Source organism: Perca flavescens, chromosome 20 (assembly GCF_004354835.1).
Source record: "Perca flavescens isolate YP-PL-M2 chromosome 20, PFLA_1.0, whole genome shotgun sequence".
NCBI classification, from domain to species: domain Eukaryota; kingdom Metazoa; phylum Chordata; class Actinopteri; order Perciformes; family Percidae; genus Perca; species Perca flavescens.
Genome location: NC_041350.1, coordinates 18,320,178 through 18,341,545, shown reverse-complemented (window position 1 = coordinate 18,341,545; position 21,368 = coordinate 18,320,178). Strand labels below are relative to the sequence as shown.

Below are 21,368 nucleotides of genomic sequence, written 5' to 3'. Positions count from 1 at the left end.
CACTTCTCATTAGTGTCTCAAGATCATCAATTAGTTTCAATGCTGATTTTGTCACAACTCTTGAAAGAAACTACCTTCTTTAAAGAAAGATGTGGGTTTATTTTTTTGGTTTACTTCAGAGCTGCTTCAACAAGACAACCCAAAACTTAAACAGGTAAACATCAAAGCCCTTAAAGGTCACATGGCATGAAACTTTAGGAGGTTTTTTAACATTAATATGAGTTCCCCCAGCCTGCCTATGGTCCCCCAGTGGCTAGAAATGGCGATAGGTGTAAACCGAGCCCTGGGTATCCTGCTCTGCCTTTGAGAAAATGAAAGCTCAGATGAGCCAATCTGGAATCTTGCTCCTTATGAGGCCACACCCCACCCTCCAACTTGCCCCCCCCCCCTCTCTCCTCCTCAATAGCTACAGACACAGAAATGGCACATCCTAAGGAAAGCTCATTGTGGGACTGGCTCTAGTGGCTATAATTCTGCACCAAGGCTGAATTTCGGGAAAGATACTTCAGATACAGTGTTAGGGGACCACTAAGGCCTATATAAAAGCATCCAAAGAGCACCATGTCATGGGACCTTTAAAATAAAACTTATCACACTGCAATATCTACATCTGATTTTGAATTAGTCATGGACCGAAACATTTTAACTCTTGTAAGCTAGATAGCAGCTGGAAAATGCAAACCCTCCGATGACACATCCAAGTCATGCTATTGCTTCAACATTTCACAAACACCTCATAGTTATAACTACAACTAAAATAAGTGGATTTGTTTTTGCAAGAGCCAATATCTTTTCCATGGTGTCATAAATCAAATATATTTGATTAACTGATATTAATAGTCCAAGATAATAAAATGTAAAGTCCTCGTGAAACCACACTTCTGCTAAACTTGACCTTGGTTACATCATTGAAGCGACACCTGCTGCAATTCATTTTTATAGCCTACTTTATTTAATTTACGTACTATTGATAGGCCGTTCAATTAGTGCTGGGTGGTATACTGCTTCATCCGGTCTACCGGTTTTTATTTCCAGTACAATGTACATTTTTCATATACCGCCACACCGGTGCATAGCCGGGAAGAACATTTCTGACTTTGGTGCCCCCTAGTGGTAGTATCGAAAAAACGCTGTGGAACTGCGGACCAAAATACATGTTGCTGCACATTAATAAACTAAAAGCCACACAGACCAATTTGTTTTTCCTTCAATCAAAAACTTAAATCATCAGAAAAAAGTCTAAATTTAAAGATGTTATAATTGTATTAAATATTTACACATGCTCAAGAACAAAAAAATGACCTGTGTATCGACTCCCTGCTGACCTGAATGTGATACAGTACACTGAGGACATTCTCGCTCTATGGTTCTTTATGGAATGTAATAAAGCTTTTAAAAAAACAGCTGAAGACTCACATATTTAAAATGACATTTGTCCCTTTGTTTGTTTTTAAGTTTTATTTTACTGTTTTTATTTGTATTTCTTTTCTTATTTTTAAATGTATTGCTTGTTCTTTTTCGTTTGTTGGTCTTACTTTTTAACAATTTTATTCTTTTGAAACCATTATTATATAGCTGTGCACAAAGTAATAAAATACTGGCTGCTTAGTACCGTTCTGGGACCTTGCCAATGCAAAATGACAGAGAGCATTAAGTCTTTAGGGACCGTATTGATTTTCCGTCCCAAAAAAGAAGCAGAGAAGAACAAAGTATGAGGTTTCGAATCTCAAAGTAATCTCTGGTCTAACAGCTGTTTAAAGGCATCACTATAATTTGTTTTGTGAGGCAAAGGCTAGTCATCCAACCCTCTTCTAGTGGCAAAAAAAATACTACTAGTTCTCTATCACTTTCTTAATCCAGCCCGACCCGACCCAAAAACTCCTGTAGCTTCAAGCAACATTGGAGTCTATTGGAGCTGGTAGTCTCTCCAGCACCTTTGTTCATATTGTGACAAAAAGGCTGATTTCCAAGGCTCTGCAAAATGACCAACAAGAGGTAAAGGGTGGAGAAAGAGGAGCTCTATCAGTTCCTCTAATAGGACCAATCTTATTTTGAGGTGCTTAATGTGCACAGTTTTTTCTGACTGGTCTAATTGCAGTATAATCGTTTATTGTATGTGCACTGATAGATGAGCAGTGATGCCAGTTATTTTTTTTTGGCGTGGGCACCATGCTTGTGCACACGTACAGCTTTACAATCGGGGTGAAACACAGCAGGAACACCATGTGAGCAGGGTTTTATTATTCCGATAAAATCCTGTGAAGGCATATTAACTATTGAATGCATCCACACACTTATTCTTGAATCGTCAAAGTTTTATATATCCTGCTCATAAGAGTCTGGGATTGGTGATACAATACTTACTCACCATCTAAATAATAAATAAGATCTCTCTCTCTCTCTTCACTTTGATCGAAGCAGTGACTTTAATCTCCAAATCTAATTTCATAATCCTCCCGACATTTTGTCAAAATAACAGACTTACTTACTTTGAAACGGCAACTGCCATATTCTTAAAACATTTAAGACCAACAATTGTGATTTCAATTAGGCTGTGCAAGCTCACCCATGGGTGTAACTTTTATGAGCGCTCTGCTCATTACTGTGATAGCTAACTAGCTAATCACACACCCAGGAAATGAAAATAGGTGCCGATATATGAAGGGGAATAATGCATGCTACCAAAAGAGGAAAAGGAGACAAAGAAAAAATAGTGGGTCATAAGGGGACTGCAAAGAGCAACACACGCTGTCAACTCCAGCACATAATGCTGCTCAACAGTCATTTCAGAGGATTGGTAACTGTCTGAGTCATGTTAGAACAGGAAGACAGTATAATGAATCTAACCGTGAGAAATGATGAAACAGAAACAAACATTCGTACACTGTGTTTTTGTGTGTGTGTGTGTGTGTGTGTGTGTGTGTGTGTGTGTGTGTGTGTGTGTGTGTGTGTGTGTGTGTGTGTGTGTGTGTGTGTGTGTGTGTGTGTGTGTGTGTGTGTGTGTGTACGCGCACGCGCTGGAACCACATCTGTCATGGGCACAACCAAAGTCCCCTCTGAGTCTGTGCCACAGTGCTGCTGACATCCGCACTTACCCCTATTAAAATGTAAAAGTTGACATTTTTATTTTCCCAGCTGCTGCAGCCTGTTCAATCAAAGTCACATTTTTGGGGAAAATGTGTGCACAACACACACACACAGAAAACACCCACAGAATAGATTTACACAGCTATAAACTAAAAGATCCAGACAGCTGCAACATTTTAGGGTTTATTTTGGCAACGGGAAGAATGAACTGAGGACATGGCATATTTGAATCCATGCACATTTTTTTTTACAAGTTCAACTGAGTTTAGGAAACACATGCACCTAGTGACACATACACACTGCCACAGACACACACAAAACACTCATAGTGTATGCACCGACTAGACTATAATACATTAAGTGCATGTTAGGCTACATCCTGAAGCCCAACGTGATATAGTCAGTCACAGCTCTATTCTCTTAACATTCAACCCCCTCTCTCACATTAGCCCCTCCCTCTAACCCTGCAGTGGAATGTGAAGTGTTTAGCTCCATCGAGCTCCAAGGCATGTCCAAACCTTGTTAATACAGGCCTGTGCTCACTGGGGATCACAGCCAAGCAGATGCCGGTCTAATGCATTACACCCCTGGCAAGATTTCTCACTCTTTTGCAAGATGGTGGTTGGTTTTTCTAAGAAGGGTTTGACAATTTCCAGCTCTGAAAATGTTTGATGATGCTGTGCAGAGCAGGACGGCAAGACACAACACAGCACAGGATTGAGCTGGAAGTACAGCTTAACAGCCGTCCTCTGTCCTGATCATCATTCCTTCCATAAAGTTTTATTGTATTTATTTAACCTTTAATACGCTTGGAAAGATCCTCTGGCCATGCGTGCCCTTTTTCAGCAATATCCTGTTGCAAGGTTATTCAGTTATGCACATTCACACCTCAGAGCTACCTTGTGCAGACCCATATCTTTTATTCATGATCACCTACTGGACAACTAAAATGATTAGCGGTTGAGTCACTCGTACATGGATGAGGAAGGGGATTGAAAAGGAGATGTTGAGAATGAAGTCTCTGAACTTAAATATAGATATTTTGAAGTAGGGCTGGGCGGTATGGAGAAAATCAAATATCACAATATTTTTGACCAAATGCCTCAATATCAATACCGCAACGATATTGTAGTGTTGACTATTGGTGCTTTCACAAAATATTTACACAATGAGATTTTTGATAAATAATCATCAGTAATGTGGATATATGACTAAGTGGGTAAAGGCAAACAATAGAACAGTTACAGCAGTCTGGTACGTTCAGAAATGACATCACTTTACTGTAATGCAGCCTCTAAAACCAGGAAAAGACAACTCTTACGCCATATTATGATATTACGATATCCAAAATCTAAGAAGATATCTAGTCTCATATCACAATATCAATATAATATTGATATATTGCCCAGCTCTATTTTGAAGTAAACCAATCTAAGATCACAGGTCTGGTGATATCATCATAGTATTTGCAAACACTTATCGGCATTTGTTGGAACTTGGCAAACAGGAGCAGCAGATGGTTAAAGAGTATTACCACATTCAGATAGTGTCAGGTTATTTATTAAACACCAGAAAAGTGATGCATGTGTCCCATTCTGCAATCTTCAGCTATCTGGCCCTCCACATAGGCAGACAAAAACACAGAAGATTTGATGCAACACAACATCCTGGTGTGAATATGTGCTTCAGTAGGAGCTCGGGGCAAAAGCACACCTCCACAGTAAAACTGCCCTATGCACAGCCTTCACATAAATCATACTATTATTCAGCAAAACCCAAAGGGGTCAAGGAAGTGGAGCGATTTAAAAATGATAGGATGCATCTCATCAAGAGGTAAAATGCAAACAGACCCTGCAGGGATGCAAGCCAAGAGAAAAGGAGGCAGCTGGAGGAATAGAGTAAGACAAAAGCAACTGAGAAGGTAGAAAAGACCCAATTCTGCTTTTCTTTCATCTGCCCTCAGGCCACTTCAGGAGAGTTCAGTGAATTTACCAGATTGAAAGCCCTCAAGGAGCAATACTTGCAGTATGCCTACTAAGGAGACTGCTCTCCATAACAGATACACACAGAGAGGAGACAAGCAGGAAGTAAACTCTGCATGAGGAGACTTCCCTTTAAGAAGACATTCTGGGAAATAAGCTTATTGCCTTTCTTGCTGAGAGAGAGAGAGAGAGAGAGAGAGAGAGAGAGAGAGAGAGAGAGAGAGAGAGAGAGAGAGAGAGCACAAATAAAAAGCTAACACTCAGTGAGCTTAGCTTAGCATAAAGACTGGAAAAGGGGAACCAGCTAGCCTGGTTCTGTCCAAAGATAACATAATCCGCCACAATCGACACAAAAACCAAAGCGTAAAAATCAAAGTCGTGGTTTTACGGTGAGGTATTTATTGGATGGGCTAGCTGTTTGTCCCCGTTTCCAGCCTTTATGCTAAGCTAAGCTAACCCTATGCTGGCTGTGGCTTCATATTCAGTGTACAGATATAAGAGTGGTATTAATCTTCACATCCAACTCTTGGACAGAAAGTTAATGTTTTGCTTTATAAAATATATTATATCTACAGAAACTATTTAAAGTTGAATGACAGGTGGGAAAATTAACAAGCTTTGGCTTCATCCCGCTCCTTTTCGGGCAGATTGAACATATTATTTGTAACACCAAAGCATCATCTCTAAACTCATCTTAAAAGGAGGATGTAAAATCACATGTGCCAAATGACCATGAAACACTCAAAACCTTCAAAGAGGTGCAGGATACACAATCGATCACTGCAGCAAACAGATTGTACACCAGTGTGTTAAATCACCCTGACAGTCTTCTGTATAGAATCTTAACTCTGTCCAGGATTTAAAGATTATACACAGTCTGATAATGTAAGGAATTGGAGAGGAGGGCTGAGTGCTTTTCCTCGAATATGTATGCGTGTGTATTTAGACAGAAGGTGGGTAATGCCACATGAATCAAATGCGAGGTCATGTTTGTACAAGAAAGCAAGGGCAGTTGCTATGCCAACAACATGCATGTGCACACAGAGGGGCTTATGGTTGCACAAACGGATGCCGCGAGGCAGAATGACTCGCCAGCCCTGCAGCGCGCTACGGTAGCCTAAAAGGTCAAAAAGCTCATCATGTAAGCTACAATCCCTGCCTTCACACTCTCGCCACTGTAACTGGTAAATATTTAATCAGTTCTGGAAACACTCAACACCAAGGCCTCCTTCTGATTAACACACATGAACAGAAAGGCAAAGATGAACTGCCATGTGGAAGCCTGCGGTTCATGATCTGAGGATGTATACAGTACAGATTAGCAAGGTAGCGAGGTATATTGGGTCACAATTCACAGAGAGCAACATGAGTGCATCTGCTTCACACACATTTTTCCCAAGAGATCCAGAGTGGGTGTCTGAAGTGCTGAATTATTTTGCCACTTCCTCCTTTTTGGTTTCTTGGTTTGCTTTCTTCAGTCACAAAGCTCTGAACTGTTTGACTGTGTTTGTGTGCACTGACGGACTGACGGGGGGACTGTGCAGGAGTGTTCTACCAATCACTCTCCTCTCTCTGTACACTTCTACTGCAGTCCTCCTTTGCCGTTTGCTCCCCCATCCATTCCCTCTCCTCTCATGCTCTTGACAATTCCCTCACTCCCGTCTCCCCCTCCGCTGTGTCCTCTCTTCACTCGGTCCGTAAAGCACAAATACCACTCGCTCAGCACCTAGCCGCAGTATGTCATTATCTGCATTAGGGAGTACAAAAAATGTCAGACACCAATGGTAAAGGCATTACCTCGTTCTGCTTTTTGCCTTCAGGTTTGGTAGGTGGGAGCTCATACTGAAGTGGGAATCACAGCAGCAGAAATAAGCAAAACTGCATACTATTATTGACCGCATACTGACTTTCTGTCAACATTTAACGTTTGTACTGTGTTCGTGAAACAAGCATTTTGATTTAATTTGGGAAATTACAAGGGTTTTGCTTAACAATTTTTGGACATTCTATAGTTTATAAACAAGAAAATAAACATAGATTGACAATGCAAATTATGGTTCTTGACGCCCTACTCACTCCAATGGTCCATTTAGCGGTTCTGAAGCTTTCAATTGTATCTTCATAAGCAGAACGAGTATTTGAAGGACCTAAAAATTATATATTACGTTTTATACATAACCCAATCATGCATCCTAAACAAGGCCACTTCAAAAGACAAAAAAGCTTAAAAAGAAACACACTGACTTATTGGGACTTTAGCTTATTCACTGTAACCCCCAGAGTTAGACAAGTCAATACATACCCTTCTCATCTCCGTGCGTGCTGTAACTCCATGTGACGCCCCCAGCGCTAGCTAAGCCTAGCACAGATCTTGGAGGTAACCGGTTCCAACTAGCCTACTGCTCCGAATAAGTGACAAAATAACGCCAACATGTTCCTGTTTACATGTTGTGATTTGTTAGCCTCGTGAGACCGTCCTGATCTCGCGAGTTCCAGTTTTCCACTCGCAGATCAGTCTGGCATCTTGAGGCAGAGAAAATTTGGAGCCGTTAGCCAAACGACCGGGCCAATCAGCGTTGGTTTTGAGGTGGGTTAGGTGGTGATAGACCGATGGTTTATCCAATCAGCTTACCAGTATTATCAGCCAGAGGTAGCCCTAATTCTGTTAGCCGCTCGCTAATGCTTTTTTTCTCTTGGATCCTTCTCCGGGAACCTGAAATGGTGCCTTTTATTCCTAAATTCTCGTTACACAAATGGCAAATCTCCTTTACCGACATGTTGCTTGCATGCTGAGCTTACGAGCTATGCTTTGCCTGCAGCAGCAGGGGCGGGCTTGCGGTTGTATTTTCATACGCTTTGTGGATCTGATTGGTTGATTTGGCCCGTTTATCACCAACATAGGTGATAGACAGATGGTTCATCCAATCAAATAACCAGTATTCCGCCCCTTCCCAAAAGTTCTCCAACGGAAAGTTCCCAGATGGATATGCCGAGCAAATGCGAAGCAATCCATCTGGCGGAGTCAGGTTAGTGATTTGTATAGTCACAGGGTGTACAATCTACAACTCATTCTCACACTCCTGAAGTATTTTAAGTCCTTGAGTTCTGGCAATAATGTAATTTATACCAACAATAATAATAAAATGTATACAGGCAAGCACCATCTTGGGAAAACAGTCATGACCAGTCGAACCACGAACGCCCTGCTAGATCTAGGTTACTGGTTACTGTTTGAATTGCATTCGACTGGTTTGACTGGTCATGACTGTTTTCCCAAGATGGTGCCTGCCTGTATACCCAAAGGTAATGTCTTTATAAACTATCTTTTTAATAAACTGTCTGTACACTTACAGAGTTCTCAATGCTTCGGTTTACATGTAGGGTCCCTCATTATGCTACCTTGGAAGTGTGGTGCTATTCTGAGCCATGTTAGTGGTATAAAATAGTGATTTATTTTTACTCTACCAGTGCCCCGAAAGCCTTAAGCTAATTAGCGGTTCGTGCTAGCTTGTTTCCAGCTAGAGACACATTCGATTACCATCAAAACATATCCCAGAGAACGGTCGACTCAGTACAAATGTGTTATCAACCCCTAGCTTCATTTTGCGCCGGAATTGTCCATTAATAGGGACTGTTAATTAGGGCTGGGCGATAAAACGATAACGATATGTATCGCGATAGACACATAATCAATATCAATAGAAAATGCGGTCGATAAAACGTTCGATAACTTGTTTTTCTTCATCAGAAGAAACCAGAGGTTGTGAATCAAGTTTGGTTGCATGAACAAAGGCCCTCACTCTCTGGCAACCTAGCAATGTGGGGAGTGACACTCTAACAGCCAATCATGTAACAGTATCAAGTTTGGTTGCGCCACATCGCTGTCTCGTGTTCTTCAATAACAGAACCGGCGTGGAGTGGAAAGTGAGTGCCGCAGCGAGCGAGGAAATCGTTGATAAAACAGGAAAAGTCAGTATGGCAGTTTTGGGGATTTTATAAGTCTGACCGTAGTCAGACCAATGTCGTCAGACCGTCGTCCCCACCAGCACTGGTACGACCACAAACTTGTTTTACCACTTTAGCCGCGCTCACACTTTGGAGCATAGCCGTATTCGCCATCAACGTCCAACAACATCTGCAGCTGCAACACGGCACAAGCAGCAGACCACCATGGAGAGGTACTCTGCATCAGCGCCTTACTAAACAAAGAAACAAAGAAATAACGGAGGCAGACATGCTGAACACTGTCCAGAAGCCAGGTTACCAACCTAGCACTAAACCTGCAGAAAATAGTTCCTTCTCAGGTTTCTTATATTTAGCTAACACTTTGCACTATTTTATGACACTTTATCAAGCATTTCTTACTTATTCTTTAATTTTGCACCTTAATGTTCAGAGATAATTGTTAAGTGTTCATTGTGATTTTAGGCCTGTTTACATTTGAATTATTTGAGTGTTTTCCATGGTTGTGTTGACATTTCTGCTTTTATAACTGAGGGGATTATAATCAGAGCAGGGTTAAGTTTAAAATAAAAAGGTTTAAATTTAATATATTTTTTTCCTGGTCCTTATTTTAAATAGGTCATAAAAAATATCAATAATTATCGATATCGACCGATATGAAAAACTTATATCGTGATACAGTTTTCAACCATATCGCCCAGCCCTACTGTTAATCAAGTGAATTTAATATCAACTGACATTTATGATGCACGACTGGGTTAAGTTTAAAAAAAAAAAAAAAAAAAAAGGTAAATATCATTTGAATTTGCATTTTACTATAATTGCTAAGGGCCAATATGGGCACACAATTCTCTCCCAAAGTTTGAAATGTTTCAGTTGTTTTACATGTGAGATTTCTGTATTTGCTTATTTGTGCGTCACTGGTTTGAAGTGGGCAGGGCTCAGTTAGAAAAAGGGGATGTCACATCCGAACAGGATTTAGCAGAATTTGAATCAAAATCTGATGACAGTTGGTGGGTTGTTTGCCGATACTCCCACTCCATGTCAATCATATCGGATCCAAGCACACCCACACAGTCCTGGTGAAGTCTCAGTTTATGAGGGTAACATTTTTAAAGAATCAAGACTAAGGAGGTTTCTTTTCTTCCAAGAGTCTGGTTGTCTCTGCCACACCCACACCCACACACACACTTCAGACCAAGTGACTCAGCTTCACTAACAAAGCAAAACTCAAACAATATTTGAAAAACTATGGTTATTCATTCAGACTGTCTATTAGTAAAGTGTAGTGTAATTTATTTGGTTAGGTAAATTACAGCAAGGCTGAATAAATTACCTCCAGCCGGCCTCATCAGGTCTGTGGTTTGTCAGTCAGATTTGTTGATCTGGAGATGCAATCGACGAGGAATAATGTCTCTCTGCCTCCTCTGACTTTCTTTTAGCTGGCCTCTTCCTTTTATCAGCTCTACGGATGTAAATGATGCGCTTCCTTGAATGAGCAACCTTGTTTTCCAACTGACGGTGTGCAGTATGATGTATTAGGGTTTGTAGGGGGCCATTAATTTAAAGTGCCCATATTATAAAGAAAAAATACTTTTTTCTGGGATTTGGGGTGTTATTTTGTGTCTCTGGTGCTTCCACACACATACAATCCACCCATGCTGTTTTGAGTGAGATATGGTTTCTGAATGTGTCCTGCCTTCAGTCTCTTCAAAATCGGCCCGGCTTATGACGTCACATTCCGAAACGAACTGGCTAAGCACAACCGTTAGCTTGTAGCATTAGAGTTAGCATGCCAACGCTAGCATGCTACCTCGTTCTCAATAGCAAAGCACTGCTACAACACACACAAGTTCACCATAATCTACAAAAGAACTACTTACATATGCGCCATCATTTAGAAGTCTCCCAGCTAATTCTGCCTTGTAACTGACCGAAGTTGGAGAAACAGGCTTTTTACTATCTCTAGAGTTAGCTAGCTGACATGATCTACATCTGAGCTACTGAGCATGTGCGAGTGCAATCAAAGACAGTACAGAAGAAGAAGAAGAAAAGAAGTCTCACTCTGTAGCTAAAACAGAGACCAGGTGAAAAGAGGATCTGCAGCAGTGAGAGAGAGCTGTGCAGTACAACAAAAATATGGTGTTTTTTGAAAATTAAACCATGTAAACCTATTCTGGTACAACCTTAAAATTAGAGATGGCCCGATACCATTTTTTGCTTCCCGATACAGATTCCGATACCTGAACTTGTGTATCGCCCGATACAGAGTACCGATCCGATACCAGTGTGTCATATGTTTTATTATGTTTACTAACTGTATACTACTATCGTATGTATGGATGTGATATTATTTCTATCTTTGTGAAACATGAACAAACACAAACAATGAACTCCACAGAACTTTCTTTTATTGTCCAGTTTGACAGTCAGTTATAACGGAAAAAGAACATAAATAATCTACTTTAACATAGATTTTCTTTAGGGCTTTATTACGTGGTATCGGATCGGTGCATTAACTCCAGTACTTCCCGATACCAGCGTTTTAGGCAGTATCGGAGCCGATACCGATACTGGTATCGGTATCGGAACATCTCTACTTAAAATACAATTATGAACCTGAAAATGAGCATAATATGGGCGCTTTAAAGCAGCAAATTTTCACATTAAAGAAGCTGAAACCAGAAAAGTATTGTTGGTTTTGCTTGAGAAACACATTGATTAAACGTAAACTTATTTATTTATATAGCACCTTTCGTAAAAGAATTGCAATACAAGGTGCAAGGAGATTATGAAAATGAATGCAGATGTAGCTGTTTTTTATAAGCCCACCTGTAAAACAGCAGCAGCAACCAGATCATACAAAATCATTGCAAGGGGTCCAAAAATGGCTGTTGGCCTGATTCATAACCTCATGTAAGGTCACTTTTGCTTGCGAGGCGGACGAATTTTCACTTTTACAGTCCCGTGAAATCAACAGCTGAACTCTCACACTCTTTTTACTTCCTGTAGCACTTCTTACTTGGAAAACTGGGGCTGTCATAGCCATTGTTTCAGCTTTTTGAACAAATCATTCTCCCAGATATTCTCCAGGGCGATGAGGTTGATGTGATTTGTTGCTAGAAATAGGTCCATTTCCACACTTGGGGGAGCAGATCACTGTAAGCCTGGCTTATTGCCAGGGAGTAAATTGCTGGGTAATATCATCCCCCTGCGACGAGACAGATCAGATGAGTACCCTCTCAGGTGACTGTGCTCTGCTGTCTGATCGTCCCATCAATACACCAAAGGTCATTTGCTGTTAACAGCTACTGTCCTGTCACACCAGAATCTAAGTTCTTTTTTAAAGTTGTTTAGGTCTTTTAAAACTGCACTAAAAAAGAATGAGAGCTGCAAAAAAAAGCCAAAGAAATGTGCAATAAAACTAGAGATGGCTGTTATAGTCTTTTCACTTCCAGTGCTGAGTGTACCAGTTTTATTCGTTCTATTTCATTGTAAATTGAATTTCTTTGGGTTTTGACAAAACAAGCAGTTCAGAGAAAACATGCTCTCTGAAGCTTTGGTTTCCAAACTTTTTGTTTTGTGATCCCTTCTTATGAAGCAATATGTCCGTGCAACCCAAGAGTTACTTTCCCCTCTCAGACTGTTTTATCCGAATCATTTTTATAAGTTTCAAGGTGTGAAATTATACAGTATTTTACAAGGAAGAAGCAAAGATGAGAGAAAAGTCCAAAAAAATAAATAAATAAATAAATAATATGTTAGATTGAGTTGACAATCTCTCGTAAGGGTAACTCAGGATAGAAATCATTGGACTAAATTAATTGATGAAAAAAATGACAGACTAATCAGTTACAGCCCTATTCAACACAATAGAACTTGCTTTCTACTTCACTACCCCTGTCCTAAAACAGATGACAATAAAGGCTATAGGGAAAAAAAAAAAAAAAAAAAAAAAAAGACAGTCACTGGGTTAAAACACTGAACAGTAGCCTGCCAAGGTGCCTTACCTTCTGCTTCAGGTTAATGGCTCAGAAAAAGCATGAGAGACAAAAGCGCCGCTATTAGCAGAGTAATATGCTCTTGTGTATTCACCCATTTTTACAGCATGTGAAAGCCAGAAAGAAGTGTCAGGACAGAGAAGATGGCTCATTAGTGGTGTCGAGGTCTTCTCCAGGGGCAGAGGACTGACCCAACTTTACCGCCCTCAAAACCACACACACGTACACACACACACAAACAAACAAAGTCCTACCATATTCTAGGGACAATCACTTTACTGTATTAAAGCGTATTTCAGGTTTAAACTTTAGTTCAGCCAGCAAGGGTAGACACTGTCCCCCTCCTCAGTCTCAATCTTACCTTTATCCCCTCCCCCTCTCTCACCATTAGGTCTGCTGGAGCCAGGTAACTCCCATGGCTGGAGTAGATAACAGCAGCCATTATCAAATTCCCAGCATTTAAACAGCAGCTCGGCATCGATCGCCGTAGCGCCTGGTTACAACTGTCACATTGGTGCCAGAATAGTCTAGAGACAAGGTCTACCCCCATCCACAACATCCATGATCTGATGCCTCAATGTGACATATTTTTTTATACAGATATATTTTCACCATATGCACATCAAAATCCAACATCATATTATGCCATCTCATACCATCGATCCTTTTTGTTGAGATCAATGAGCTACCTCTCCTGTAGAATCACAGGCAGACAATCCCTAAACCCATTTGGAGGTCGTCCTAATTAACAAGATTACATAACTGATCAGATTACTGAAATACTCCCCAATCAATTAGCACAACATGTTATGCACATAATTACAGCACTACCCAGGCCTGAGCGATAATTAAATATAAATCGACTTTCAGCAGAGTCACATTCTGATGATATGATTAGGAATGTACCAATCCAATACGCTTGTATCAGCGCCTATATTGACCTTATTATGTGGATCGGGTATCTGCCATGATGTGACCAATCCAGTTTGTTTTTTCAGTGTCATTTTTCAGTCACATTTATTCTGTCATGACAAGCAGCTAACTGTAGTGACACAGACAATCTTTGGCATCATGTTGAAGCCCGGGCCGTCTCTTCCTATTAGAAGAAACCAGTATTTGAGGATTTATAAAAAGTTTTTTTTCAAAAACTGCCCTTATATTTGACATCAGTCTTTGGCTGAAGAGTTGGAACACATCACATCCGCTCGCAGGATTGGTTAGTGCTGCATGTTCCTAGAACTATCACTGATCTGGAAAAGACTATGCACCATACATTTGGAATAAATGCAGTGTACTTCGGAGCTTAATAATCTGGTTACAATGTGTCATATCAGAAATCTAGTCAAAATCCTGACTGGATTTAGCTGTGACTTTTTAAAATTGTTTTAATTGACTTATTATTTTATCATATTTTTGTAACAATCACAATTGATACTGTACATTTAGAATTGTTCCTATGTACTCAGGTCTCTCTCAAAAATGAGATCTCAATGGGACTTACTGAACTGGTACTCTGTATCAGTTAGATAAGATCAGTGGTTGTGTTAATGATTTGGAGCAAGTTGTAGTAAAAACAAAAATAAGTTATAGAAGATTTTGGTTTTGATTATTTGATATGCGATTTTGCATACATTTGGCATATCATGTATGTATCAATATTAAAAAAAAATATATCAATATTGATATCATGATAATGATATTGCCCAATTTCCTAAGAAGCCTGTGTCTTTTTTCCCCTTGTCATCAGACATCAATGGCTTTGACCTGTGTGCTGGCTCCTTTGATTGAAACCCCTCTTTCTCATCCAGCACACTCAGCTCTCCCTTAGTCACAGCACATTGTTCTGAACTGAAAGAAAAGACAAAATTGTTCTTCAGACTCTATACCCCTCGAGAGCGAGGACAGAAAAAAAGAAAGAGGCTAAGCGAGAAGGAACATTTCTCTGTCCTCTGCTACATGGCTGGAGAGTAATAGTCTAGAGGAGGAAACAGGATCACGTTTCAGAGCGGGACAATAAAGCATAGAGGCCAGCCAGGAGGCAGGAAAGGGCTGACTCGATGCTTCTCAGTGTGTGCGTGTGTGTGTGTTTCTGTACGTAAAAGCTTGCGTGTATTTGCCTCTGTATAATATGCTAACAGAACACATGAGGACATTCAGAATGTTTAACACTATGGCCCTATTATATTAACCCAGACACATCTCTATACACAAAGTAGCTTGACTGTCGCTCAATCAACCCCTACGCAGACAGTATTCAACACATTAAACTCTGGCTAGCTAATGCCCTGTGAGGGCTGTCAATGCAATTGCTAAATGAATAAATCAATGCAGAGTCACACATTTGCGCAGACACGTGTGAGTGAGAGCATGGCAGCTTTCTTTTTCTCCTTTAATAGAGATGGAAATTGCTCAACTTAAGATTTACACAATAATTTGCCCTTTGATGGACTTTTGCCTTCTGCTGCTCGCCTTCACAGAAACAAAAAGCACAAACAAAAGCCAAAGAATTTTAAGTGTCCAAATACTCACTCTAACGTATTGGATGTTAGGTTGCATGAATAGTGAGTCACATTTGTGTCTCTATATTTGTGAGTATGTATGTATGTATGTATGTATGTATGTATGTATGTATGTATGTATGTATGTATGTATGTATGTATGTGTTCCAGAGATGCCATGTACCTTGACAGCAGGCGTGACTCCATCCTCAGCAATGCTCTGCCCATTCTGTCAAGAAAGCAGATGTGAGAAACAGTTAGTGTGATAGTGAGTGCATATATTATACTGTGTGTGTATATATGTGTATGTGTGTGTGTGTGTGTGTGTGTGTGTGTGTGTGTGTGTGTGTGTGTGTGTGTGTGTGTGTGTGTGTGTATATGTGTGTGTGTGTGTGTAAAACCAGACACAGAAAGAGAGGGAGAGAGAGAGAGAGAGAGAGAGAGAGAGAGAGAGAGAGAGAGAGAGAGAGAGAGAGAGAGAGAGAGAGAGAATATTCGCAAGACTGTGTGGGTGGCAACAGTCCACTGTATCCAGCACTTTGGTCCTCAGCCGGCAAACCTAACAATCTAGGGCTGACACACAAATGCACATCCTTCATCTGTTCCCCAGTAGGTAAGTCTGGCAGAAAAGGGTAATCATTGTTATTTGCAAAACAATGGCTCGCTGAAGGCTATTTGGGAAATCAACATACAGCAGAAGTGGGTGGCTAACTTTGAACATACAGTTGGATTTCAGTCAGATTACAGGATTAGATGTGTGTATCATTCTGTTGCACACAAAAGGTAGAAAGGAGAATGATAAGAAGGAGGTTAGAGGTTATTATGTGAGACACCTGTGATATAATTTTTAAAAAGCATGGGCCATTAGGATCACTTGTCATTGCCCTTGTAAAGTCTACACAGGAACAGAAAAATACAACCTCAGAAAGATAGGTTGTCTAGCTGACTCGTAGCATTTATACATTCAGGATCCCAGAACATCATATTTTGGACAATCGGAAAGTTTTATTTTTGACTTTCTAACTCAGGTGAGGTGCAGAGAGGCAAGTCCTAGGTCTATCTGTCCAGATATTGGAAGTCAAATGCAGTTATTGGTTGAGTGTGTCAAATTATGAGTAAGAAAATAATATATATTATCAGACATGGTGTTAAGTTAGATGATTTGCATATAATTTGATGGGTCCCAAATTTTTTTTCCCCCAGTTTTTATTTAACAAATTTAAACCCAAATTCAGAGGGCTCACTATGATGAACAACGTAACCTGTTGCAAGGAAAAAGTTTATTACTGTCTCCCGTTAGTGGGACTAGTAATACAATTATAAGTGTCTCATATCTTCCATTCTTACAAAATATGTTTTCTAGAACTTTAGAAACAATAGAGAAATGTCAAAAATCAAATCAACCTTTAGTCTCTGGTATGGGTCAAGCTCCAAAAACACAGGATCCTACACTTCCCATAATGCAACTTAATGGAGTCTTTCATCAGTCCCTTCCTGTTCTAAATGCCCATGCCTTTCAAACGTCAATCCTCCAGTATGTAATGCAAACATTTTCTGGTAAAAATATGTAGTAATCAAGCCAAAGCCAAGGTTACAAAAGAGTGTAATTTTCTCAGACTCGACAATGTTCCTCCAGAGCCACAGAAGCCTACAATACAATTGTTTTCACAGGCTGACTACTCCCTGTGGACAGTACATTGACCATAACATGTTAAATGGGTGGACTGGGTTTTTAATGATGTGGTGTCCCTCTGAAACATGTGAAAATGAATCTATGATAATAAATGACCCCTTCCAATGATCAAAGAAATACTCCCGGGTCAAGTATTTTGGCCAAGTGTGAGAACACCCTAAATGACTACACCCCCGCTTTTCCGCTTTTTGCTTTGTTTTTCCATTACAGAGGAAACTGAGTTTGTACACTTCCTCCATGCCCTCTTCCCTCTTGCTTTATACTGCACAAAATACAATAATAATGACAAGCAGTGGCCTTAACAATCAAACACTAAACAGAAAGGGTATACAGTGCGAGACGTAAAAGGAAGCACAGGCAGGGACAAGAAAGCTTTGCTAAGCTCTTGGATACTGAAGAACAAAAAAAAAACTTCTGAACAGAAAGAACACAGACTCTGGAACTAATTTACGTTGCTCTAAAGCCTCACAATACATTCTGTGCTGAGAAATTGGATGTGTTTGGCAACTGGATATACTTCCTTATTTCTTGCTTTCTAGCAACAACAAGTTGGTATCTTATAAGTTATAAGATGGATGGGTGCTACAACCCGGGAATTTTTACAGACCAACAGTTCATCTGGTTGGACTTTAATCATCATCTCAAGAGAGGCAATTTAATTTAGCCAAACTGTGCCAGTCATAAAAGCTGTAATGTGAGGTGGCAGGAGAAATGGAAACCATTAAGCGGCCAAGTGCAGTTCGAAGTCAAACACAGATGTGTTTTAGGAGTCGTAATCTCAAAAGGAAACCAAGAGGAAGTGCAGTGTGTGTTATTTGTTAAGATGTTAGACAAATCTAATCTCAAAGTGAAATCTTCTCACTTGTCCTTCCATTTATCCCATATGCCATCAGTTAGATGTGTGTGGTGGGCTTTGTTTAAGCCAGTATGGTGAAGACCAGTGGTGGGAATCCTAAGTGAGGGCAACTGTCTGTCTCGGTCTGTGTGTGTGTCTCTGTGTGTGTGTGTGTCTCTGTGTGTGTGTGTGTGTGTGTGTGTGTAACAATGCCTCCCCTAATGTTGCACGTTGCTGCTCAACACATTTCAACCTCATTAGCTTTGCATGGCTGATCCAAGTGGCCCAGTTAATGGTGCTTTCCCTCCCCTGGGCTTCCTCAATGAGAGCGCACACACACACACACATGCACGCACAAAAACGTTAAACAAACAAGATTTAGAAAAAATTGCAAGGCAGTGCATGAATTAGACTGTGCAAGTAAACATATAGGTAAAACGATACAAGATGCACACAAGTTCACTGAAGATATTTACAGGCCACATGTAGCCGACCAACCTATTAAGCCTGCCAGAGCCAGAACTTTTAATTTCTCACAGGACTCCTATATGATAAGGCAAAGTAAACAGGTTCAGAGCGCTCATGCGGTGTGTGTTTGATAGATAAATCTGTGCTTTAACATTGCGATTAGCGCAGCGCTGCTCTGTAACTAGGCAACTAAGAAATACAGTAACCATGTTTTTGTCTGTTCCTGTAATCCCATCGGACTAAATTTCTTGTAATCTCACCTGTCAGTGAGTATTGACAGCAGGTCACATTACTAATGTCCTCTTTTTGTCAATGCCAGAAAATAGAAATAGTTATTTCCAGCCTCTTGTTAATGTTCGCTAAAAGGCTTCTCCCTAACATAGGCCACCATACAGTCTTAGCTTCACTGACAGGTTAACTTTTCAACTCTGAAAGTCAAAAGAAACGAAGACTCACTTTTTCAGAACACCTATCAAGCAAAAGAGTTTGTTATCACATGCCCACCCAGCCCTGCTCAGGTGTTCAACAGGTCACACCCAGATTAGCTGCAGATAAGCATACGAATGCACACACTAAGCAAAGCACGAATGTGAACTTAACTTCAGCATGCACACACTTACTCAACATACTCAAGTGTGCCTCTGCTGACCACGCCTGGCTTGCAAACAGGGCACACATTCCGTACTTTAACCCTACTTTCTCCTCTCTCTCTCTAATTCCACTCTTCTTATTATTAGATGTGAGGAGGGTATACAAAAGTTATGACTTTAAGCTTCAATTGGTGGACTCAGGTCCAGATGCGGACCAAAATACAATTGTATCCAGAATAGGAACTTCATTTCAGATAGGAGTTCAGGATGTTAAAGTAGATGGCCAGTTCAGTTTGAAGCGAAGAAAAGAAAAGGGAGGCTGGCGGTGAAAATAATGCATTTGTGTACAATGAGTACAAAGATTGAGAAAAGAAAACTGAAATGAAACAATAGCCATTGTGAAGAGTGGCCACAAAACAAACCATTTTGAACAAAACACAGGTTGGAACCACCAAACTAAACCAGCTAAATGTGTCTTCATAATAAAAATAAATCAACATTTTTAACTAAAAGCAAAAAAAAAAAAAAAAAAAAAAAAAAAAAAAAAAAAAAAAAAGCAGCAAGGAACTAAGGGCTTAGTTACAAAACAAAAAAAGTCACTTCTTCCATAAATACAGACATGTTTGTGCTTTTTGTAAACATAATTCTTTAGTTTTAAGAACCTAAATTTTACTTTCTTTAATCCACCGCTCCTGGCCCTCTGACACTGTGGAAATTAGACCTCTTCAACTTATATTAGAGTTCCCCCACTTTAAGCTATAGTAAGCATAATGATATTGTTGCGCTATTGTTACTTCCGCCAAGGAGGTCATGTTTTCGGTCTGTTTGTTGGTCTGTCAGCAGGATTACGGAAAAACTACTGGTCTTTTTTTTGATGAAAGGGTGTAGCATGGGCCAAGGAGGAATACTTAAATTTTGGAGCAAATCCAAATCCCGGCATGGATACACCAATTATTTTTCACTTGCGTTAAAATTCCGAAATAGGACATTTGTGCTGCATTCAAGTGGTGTCGGAATAATCAGAAAAATGTGTTACTGACTGGGAAAATTCATACTTAACGTTGTTAGATGGGGCATGTCTTGGTGGAGGTCTGTGCTCTCCGAGTACCCTTCTAGTTTCATAGTTTCAAGATCACCTGCGTGTGAATCAATGAAATAAGGAGGATTCTTTAACCAGAGTGAAAAGGCTTAAAGGACACTGACAGAAGCATGAGTTGGGTCTTTTGGAGTACCTTCACTAACATAGTAATGACAGTGGCCAATGCAGGTGGCAGGGACTCAATTGGGACATGAAGGGGGTGATTTGTTGAAGTTCTGGTATCAGCGATGATTCATTGAGAAGTTAATTTATAACATATGGTTTGGTGATGAATAAAAAGACTTAACCAAAAAAATATTTTTGAATAGCTCTCTTTGCACATTTCTTGAGTGTTTGCTTTGACACAGCTTTGAGCACAAAAGCCAGTAAATCTGATTTCCATTCATGACACCTTCCAAACACAAACACTCACTCACACATAATGAGGGATGGGAGCAGACTTCTCATCTGCTGCCATATCATAGCAAGTCACTTTGTGTGATTTGCGCAGATGAGAATGGTGTCTTTATGATATTCTTCCATCCTTTATTTTCCAAATTAGCCAAAAAATGTGTCTCTCTGTGTCTGTCCCATCTGTCTATGACAAGCAGACCCTTTGCCATGCCTCCCGTTTGACTCTTCCAACATGTTCACTGGCGTGGCCTCCAGTTTCACTCGCTCTTTCTGCTCAATCAATCTGAGCCCTGAGCTGTCTCGCTCTGCCATCAGGAACCAAAGTGTGCAGCTGGCTGGTAGGTTGGTGGTGACAGAGATGAATGGCACAGATCCCACTCTGACTGGCAGTGAGTGACTGGTGCGATCAAATCAATTACAGATACTGAGAGAACAAAAATAATTTCTCCTTACTATATATACACACACTATATGCTGATAGTTACACATATATACTGTATTTTTAGCAATGTTCTCAAATCTGGTTATGAGCAACTTGTGACTATTACACGTAACAAAGGCAGAGTATTTTTTTTACATCATTAAACTTAGCAATCTTCACAGGCTCAGCACCACCATCTGTTCAGCTGTGATGATATGCTACTCAGCCAACTCATGTGCTGCAGAATTCTGTAAATAGTGGAGTCTGCGGGACAAACTAAGTCACAGTTTAAAAAAAAAAAAAAAAAAAAAAAAAAAAAAAGAGAGTGCTTCTTTCTG

General features: G+C 40.2%; 1 protein-coding gene across 1 annotated transcript in view; it reads right to left on the bottom strand.

Annotated features, from left to right (window-relative positions):
* rps6ka1 (ribosomal protein S6 kinase a, polypeptide 1) overlaps positions 1–21,368 on the bottom strand; it is a 46,575-nt gene that overhangs the window by 22,835 nt on the left and 2,372 nt on the right. Inside the window, exon 2 of the mRNA XM_028565919.1 lies at positions 15,716–15,760. Within this exon, the coding sequence (XP_028421720.1) occupies positions 15,716–15,760 (45 nt within the window). The remainder of the gene's footprint in view (positions 1–15,715; positions 15,761–21,368) is intronic.